This window comes from Heterodontus francisci, chromosome 3, assembly GCF_036365525.1.
Source record: "Heterodontus francisci isolate sHetFra1 chromosome 3, sHetFra1.hap1, whole genome shotgun sequence".
Taxonomy (NCBI): domain Eukaryota; kingdom Metazoa; phylum Chordata; class Chondrichthyes; order Heterodontiformes; family Heterodontidae; genus Heterodontus; species Heterodontus francisci.
The window spans coordinates 95,101,588-95,109,604 of record NC_090373.1 but is presented as its reverse complement, the minus strand read 5'-3'; the positions used below and the strand labels follow the sequence as shown (position 1 = coordinate 95,109,604).

The window sequence follows — 8,017 nt, the reverse complement described above, 5'->3', positions numbered from 1 at the left end:
AATTAATTGTTGCACCTGCCTGCTAGCTTTTTTTGACAGAGGACACCCAGGTCCCTTTGGACATCAACACTTCCCAACCTCTCCCCATTTAAGAAATGCTCTGGCTCTGGTGTATTAGTCCGGGCCTCTGGGTTACTAGTCCACTATGCTAATGTCCCCATGCACTTCATTTACAAAATCAAAAATCATATGAAACTGCAGTGGGATGTTGGAAAAATTCATTTATTGAACAGTAATGTTTCCTACACATTTTCTCAGTATATAATTTATATCAAGTAAAGTTTTAGGACAGTGTAATACTTTTAAATTTGTATAAAGAATTTACATTAACACATAATCCAGACTCGTAAGTACCCAATACAAGATAACTTGGTCTGTTTCTCCAGCTAGTTTTTATCTTTACTTATGTTCTAATACAAGGATCAGAATCTAAACTTGGAAAGACATTGATCCCCACTTAATTAAGTGAGCCATCAGAGAAAAATGATAATCTCTAGGTTTAAGGTGAGAGGGGCAAAGTTTAGAGGGGATGTGCAAGGCAAGTTCTTTACACAGAGAGTGGTGAATGCCTGGAACGATGGTGGAAGCAGGTACGATAATGACGTTTAAGAGGCATCTTGACAAATACATGAATAGGATGGGAATAGAGGGATACGGTCCCCGGAAGTGCAGAAGGTTTTAGTTTAGGGAGGCATCAAGATCCACGCAGTTGGCCCCTCTGCATCAAGGTGCACGCATTGGTAATTTAAAGGGCCCACACCCTACAAAGAACAATTAGAGGGTACTTTGGTAACCGTGTATTTTTGGGTCCAACTGTAAATGTTTTTTCTCATACATCACAAATGATTTGCAGGCACTCATACTTTTATAAGTTATGCAAAAGACTTATGGTCATGTAGAATTACAATAGTTTTTATCAATTATCCAAGTTTTTACTGTCTGGTTTTAAGTTATTTAGACAGCCATAGAAGATCATATCAGTGAATGCAGCACGATGGTGAAAGGTTTCATCATTCAGGTATTATCTTTAAAGAATACATGGCCAGAGAGTTCACATACATATCAGTTTTCTTTGAAAATCCATTCCAAATCTTCTAATTTGCACTCATCAACGATGATCTCAGTATGATCCAAGGCGTGGATAGCGACCAACATCTTAACCATTTCTTTTATGGCATCTCTGGGGGACAGAAATAAAGTAATTACAAATCAAGGATTTAAAATGGTCCAGTTGTTGTTTTGTAGTTTGAGCATCACAAAAGTAAGGATAATAAGTAAACCATGCATTCACAACTGCAACTGCTATGTGGATTTATTAAGGTAGACTTAGTCGGTTGAATAGGCAAGATTGTCCTAGACTACTTCAGTTTGAGGTCTTTGTATTCAGTGGACAACACCATATAATGAAACAAATGCACCAACAGGCATGCTAGTAAGGGGTCTTTGCATAGAAGTCTTCCTATTTTTGATACTATAGCATATAGATCTGCAGGAGAATGTGCACACATGTTAAGAACTCCACATACAACATCTGAAGTCACATATTAAGAAAAGAAAACTTCCATTTGTATAGTGCCATAGCACATCAGAATATCCCAAAGCAATTTCTAACCCATAGGTTACATATAGGAACACAGGAAGATAGGAACAGGAGTAGGCCATTAAGCCCCTCGAGCCTGTCCCGCCATTCAATGAGATCATGGCTGAGCCATGGCCTAACTCCATATACCTGCCTTTGGCCCATAGCCCTTAATACCTTTGCTTAACAAAAATCTATCTTTCTCAGATTTAAAATTACCAACTGTTCTCGCTTCAACTGCTGTTTGTGGGAGACAGTTCCAAACCTCCACCACCCTTGGCATGAAGTGCTTCCTAACATCTTTCCTGAACGGTCTGATCCTAATTTTTAGACTATGCCTAGTTTTAGAATCTCCAACCAGTGGAAATAGTTTATCTTTATCTAGCCTGTCTTTTCCTGTTAATATCTTGAAGACTTCAATCAGATCACCCCTTAACCTTCTAAATTCTAGTGAAAACAGGCCTAATTTGTGTAATCTCTCCTCGTAACTTAACCCCTGTAGTCCAGGTATCATTCTTGTAAACCTGCGTTGCACTCCCTCCATGGTCAATATATCCTTCCTAAGGTGTGGTGCCCAGAACTGCTCACGGTACTCCAAGTGGGGTCTAGCAGGGTTTTGCACAGTTGCAGCATAACCTCTGTGTCTTTATACTCCAATCTTCTAGATATAAAGACTAGCATTCCATTAGCCATTTTGATTATTTTCTGCACTGGCTCGTGGCATTTTAAAGATCTATGCACCTGAACCCCCAAGTCTCTTTGGACATCCACTGTACTTAACCTCTTCCCATTTAGAAAGTACCCTGCTCTATCCTTTTTTTGGTCCAAAATGGATAATCTCACACTTGCCCACATTGAAATCCATCTGCCACAGTTTTGCCCACTCACCTAGTCTGTCAATATCTCTTTGAAATTTTATGCTATCATCTAGACTGTCTACAATGCTGCCTAACATTGTATCATCAGCAAATTTGGATATATGATTTACTATGCCATCATCCAAGTCGTTAACGAATAATGTGAATAATTGGGGCCCCAACGCAGATCCCTGCGGGACACCACCAGTCACATCCTGCCAATCGGAGTACTTACCCATTATCCCCATTCTCTGTTGCCTACCACTCAACCAACTTCCTAACCATGTCAATAATTTGCCCTCAACTACATGGGCTTCTACCTTAGTTAACAGTCTCTTATGTGGGACTTTTATCAAATGTCCTCTGGAAGTCCATATAAATAACATCCTTAGACATTCCCCTGTCCACTACCTTATTCACCTCTTCAAAAAATTCAATGAGATTTGTCAGGCATGACCTTCCTATCATGAATCCATGGTGGCCGTCCCTGATTAACTGAAATTCTTCTAGGTGTTCAGTCACCTTATCCTTGATTATAGACTCCAGCAACTTGCCCACCACAGATGTCAGGCTAACTGGTCTGTAATTTCCTTGGTTCTCCCTTTCACCCTTCTTAAAAAGTGGAGTGACATGTGCAACTTTCCAATCCAGAGGGACCACTCCTGAATCTATGGAAATATATGAAATATATTCAAATTATATAAGCATATGAATGATTGGTGGTTCAGAGATTCAAGTTGGCCAGGACTGTGGGCAAACTCCCTGTCCTTTAAAGAGTACCATAGGACTGTTTACACCTATGGTAGCAAGCAAATGGAGCCTCAGGTTACTAACTGGCAAAAGACAGAATTTCCAACAATGCAACGTCTCTCAGTAGTGCACCAAATTGTCAGCCAAAATTATGTGCTCAAGTCTGTAGCGAGCGTTGAACCCTCTATGTTCGCAAGTTAAAAGTGCTACCAACTGAGCCAAGATGATATGGATGCAGATTTTCTGCCAATTAATAAACAGCCAATAAGATAAATGGATCAGAAGTGTGTGGCATATGCCTTGATTAAAGATCAGGTAGTTTCATTTAACTTAAAAAAAACATAAGAAATGGGAACCGAATTAGGCCATCCGGCCTCTTGAGCCTGCTCCACCATTCAAAAGATCATGGCTGATCTGATTGTGGCCTTAACCACGTTTCCGCCTGCCCCCATAACCTTTGACTTCCTTACAGATCAAAAAATCTGTCTAACTCAGCCTTGAATATATTCAATGACTCAGCCTCCACTGCTCTCTGGGTAGAGAACTCCAAAGATTAACAACCTCAGAGAAGACATTTGTCCTCATCTCTGTCTTAAATGGGAAACCCCTTATTTTGAAACTGCCCTGTAGTTCTAGATTCCCCCATGAGGGGAAACATCCTCTCAGCATCTACCCTGTCAAGCTCCCTCAGAATCTTGTATGTTTCAATAAGATCGCCTCTCATTCTTCTAAACTCCAATGAGTATAGGCCCAACCTGCTCAACCTTTCCTCATTAAGACAACCACTTCAACCCAGGAATCAGCCTAGTGAACCTTCTCTGGCCTGTTCTTATTTGACGTCTGTTACCCTGGAATTAGATTTCTTTTAGCAATGTGAGGAAACAGAAATTATTTTGTAATTCTCTTTCTCTACCACGTTGCCTTCAAGAAACACAGAAATATTTATCTACAACAGATGTCAGCAACACCCAAGAACAACTAAACAGAAATTCACTGGGGAAAATTGAACAACATAACAAAAAATAAATCAATTTCTTCTTTGGGTTTAGTTCCCCATTAAGAACATTTAATTCACCTGCCACTGTCTTCTGGATCTGGAGTCATGGAATCATTTTCATATACGATACGAATAGATTGCAACAGATATCTACATAGGTTTTCCAGTTGGGGAATGCTACTCTGTCTTTCAAGATTTTCAAACCAATGCTTGGGAAAGCAAGCTATTATCTGAAAGCAATAGAAGGAAAACAGTCAATATAATTTTTCCACTAGTTATCAAAAGTATATTTCACATTTACTGTGTCAGTTTTAAGAACACTAAAATATTAAATAAAAATACAAAACTCCACATAATATTGCAGCCATCAGAACATGTGCAATTGGTAAATTGTGAGTTAACACCCAAAGCCTTCCTGTAATACATTATTTTAACATTACAACAGTTTTAAATTACTATTTTAAAATCATAAAATATTTATTCACAATACAGTATATTGTGACCAACTAACATTTACTGCCTAACTATACAAAGTAGATATTTGAGAACAGGCCATTCATAACTCATTTACCAAGTAATACATCCATGACTATTATTTACCTTTTTACACTTCTCTAGGTTTCCTAGAGTAGGTGGAGAAGTTTGAAGGCTCAGTAAAATGTAGCGATTGAGGAGTTTGTTTAAACTCATATCTTGTAGAATCTGTTCTGGTAACAAGCCATCCCACTGCAGAATATTACCCAAAAGCTAAAAACAGATTAAACTTTTTTTTAAATAAAATTCTGACACCATATGCAAAGTACTTTAGTGAAAGGTGGTCAAATTGCCAAAAAAATCAAATATATGTTATGTAACGTGAGTAGCAATCAGAGTATGAGTTTTATGACACAAGTAGACACAAAAAGAAATTGCCTTTTATTAGATGTGGTTATGTTAAACGTAGCTGCTGAAATGATTATCCAAAGCAGAGGCGAGGAAAAGGTCATGTACTAGTACTAGAATGTAGACACCTTCTGACAATTTCCTCAAACTTGACTCTCTCAAGTTATTCCACTTTTATATCTTTTGTGAAATTTAATTCCCTTTCCAATTATCACTGTTTTGTTCATTAGCTCCCTATTTGTTCCTTTATATTTCTGACATCACATTTATCTCTTTTAATCAATTGCTGTATTTGTGGTTTTATTTTCTCCCCACTTCAAATCTTCTGAGCTTTACACTATCAGGTTGAAAAATCAGACAGTTAAACTGTTACACTCTGTAAATTAGCTTGAGAAAGTAGATGTGCTGAAAACAGGTGATGTCTACTAAATTATTTCCTTCCTATGGGAAGGGCCAGTACTCCACTCAGCATTTCCCCAACCATCCTACTTCAGCCAAGCTCAAACTGTATTTTTATTAGTTATTTGTCATTTTCATTTTTTCACTATTTTTTAATCCAAATATTTTATTCAGTGCAGATAACTGTGCCAGAAACAAGTATTTCCCTTATTCTTAAAGCTGATTCTTGACATGGTTTATATATGAAGTACTTAGCAGGCAATTCTATTCAACTGGTTGCACTGATAATAGTGTCTTCAGTTATCAAAGTCTTCGGCCCCTTTATTTAAATATTATACATTAATGACAAACTTGTTCACAAACATGAAGAAATGATTGCATTCAACAGCTTCACTTCTGAAACCCTGTAAAGAGAAACCGTGCCCATAGATACAATATCTTTGTCCAATAAATGCTTTCTCACCTTAACAGCTGACCAGAACCGTCTTTCCTGAAACTGAGAATGGATTGATGTTTGATCTTCCAGTACACTGTTAAAATGAAATGAATAACTAGAAGTGTACCTGAAGAACTCAGATATAAAACATTGAGTACACAGGTTCAACAGTATAATGGATTAATTTCGATTGTAAAAATCTAAACCGGATGTATATTTGTAATATACAAATGACTCAATCTGCTGATATATTTTGTGAGGAATAATAATGTTAAATAAAAGCAGTAAAGGAGGTGAGATCGGGTTCAGATAGACAAATCTTTAAAAGTGGGAAGAAAGTTGATAACATAAAAAAACTGTATGAACCCCGTGTTTGATCAATAGGGACATGTAGAGTTCAAAAGCAAGGTAATGCTAAGTCAACATAAATTATTAAGTTAGGCTGCAGTTAGGATACTGTATCCAGTTTTTTGGACCTGTCTTTAGAAAGGATATCAAGGTCATGCAGAGGGTACAGGAGAGATTTGCTAAGATGATACCAGAGATGAAGTGTTTTAGTTATGAACAAGACTGGAAAAAACTGGGGCTCTCCATTAGAAGGAAAATTCTGAGAAAATCTCAGAGAGCTGTAAAAAATTGAGAAGTGGTAAATCACTGATCAGTAAGTCAGTAACAAGAGGACATAAATTCAATATCACCAAAAGTATAAAGGGAGAGGTTAGGAGAAATCCTTCTTCTGCAGAAGGTTGAGAAGAATAGAATGCATGACTAGAAACAGTGGTGGGAGAAGAATCCATTATAACTTTTAAATGTTAAAAAAAAAATGTAAAAGGAATTGGGAAAATGCAGGGAAATGAATCAAGTGGACAGCTGCTTGAAAGCTGCAGAGGTATGACTGTCTGAAAGGCCTCCTTCTGTGCTGTAAAAATTTTATGATTCCATAATTACTTTTTTCCATCTGTAATAACTGAAAAGATAATTAAATGTTTGCCTCACTAATACAACTTCTCCAAACCAATATCCTTAGTTACGTCAAAACTCAATTTTTGGAGAGGGGTGGGGGAAATTGTGTTGAAGGAGAAGGTAACTCTAGTACTAAATATTCGAAATGGACAATTTTGCCCAATAAATTTTATGGGCAGAACATTGCAGATGATTAAAGGGGCCTAGGACTTCTATTTCTCATTATTTGATCCTAGTGGATGAGGTTCTGTGCCAGGAATGTTAACTGGAGCAACATAAAATCTGGCCTTAAATGTTAACTACTTAGCCCTGCAGGTTTTCTGTAGTGTACACATTCCAGGGGACATTATGGAAAATGTTACTTAAGAATAAGCAGAGAGCTCATTCATGGTGCTTTGAATGTATAGGTTTGCAGAAACACCCCAGATCGCTATCCTGTATTGACATTAGGTAAAGGCAAGATTCGGCTCACCTGTGGTGCCACCCATGTTTGGATAATCTATGGCACTCACACATAAGGAATGTTCACGTGTATGGCCAAACAGCAGTGTCTAAAAGACCATATTTGTTAAGATAAAGGAAAAACTTAAAATTCTTCCTTCCTTTTCTTGAGTTATTTGCACTTGCAAGGGGAAACTTTGATGGAGCAGAGGGGTGGACAGCAGCAGGCTACAGTACTTTTGGATGATTTTATTAGGACTTGCCCTTCACAGCTGTTGTGGACTGTCACTTAAAGAGTGCTGAAAAAAGTGGTGGCTCCTGGGGATGCCTGTGGGAAAACTTCTGCTTTTACAAATTTTGCCCAGTTATTTGCTGAAGGGGCAATGGATACAAAAGCTTCCACTTTGTGCCGTATTGTTTATTTGAGGTGAGTAGAACGAGACATTGAAGCCAGGTTTAAGGGTAAATTAAGTACATTTTTTGCTCATTTCCTATGGTGATCAATTTTAGTGTTTTATAGCATGGTGAGTGAGGAGCTGTCACAGCATCCATAGGCAGAATTTCCCATGTGAGCTTCTGGGCTCAAATAGGGGTCAGAAGCGCACAATGTGGGGAACAGCCACTCACCTGTGATTTTCCTTGAATTGACCAATTACTGGCCAGAGGGCAGGCTCGCCATCTAATTAAGGGTGGCAGGCAGGCTCTTGAAGCTG

General features: G+C 38.1%; 1 protein-coding gene across 1 annotated transcript in view; it reads right to left on the bottom strand.

The window, feature by feature from the left end:
• Positions 1 to 208: 208 nt before the first annotated feature.
• The window catches only part of LOC137367122 (intron Large complex component GCFC2-like), an 85,849-nt gene continuing 78,040 nt past the window's right edge, over positions 209 to 8,017 (bottom strand). The window contains exons 12-15 of the mRNA XM_068028559.1: positions 5,928 to 5,994; positions 4,784 to 4,930; positions 4,262 to 4,413; positions 209 to 1,180 (exon numbers count right to left, since the gene is read on the bottom strand). Of these exons, the coding sequence (XP_067884660.1) occupies positions 1,063 to 1,180; positions 4,262 to 4,413; positions 4,784 to 4,930; positions 5,928 to 5,994 (484 nt within the window). The 3' untranslated portion in view covers positions 209 to 1,062. The remainder of the gene's footprint in view (positions 1,181 to 4,261; positions 4,414 to 4,783; positions 4,931 to 5,927; positions 5,995 to 8,017) is intronic.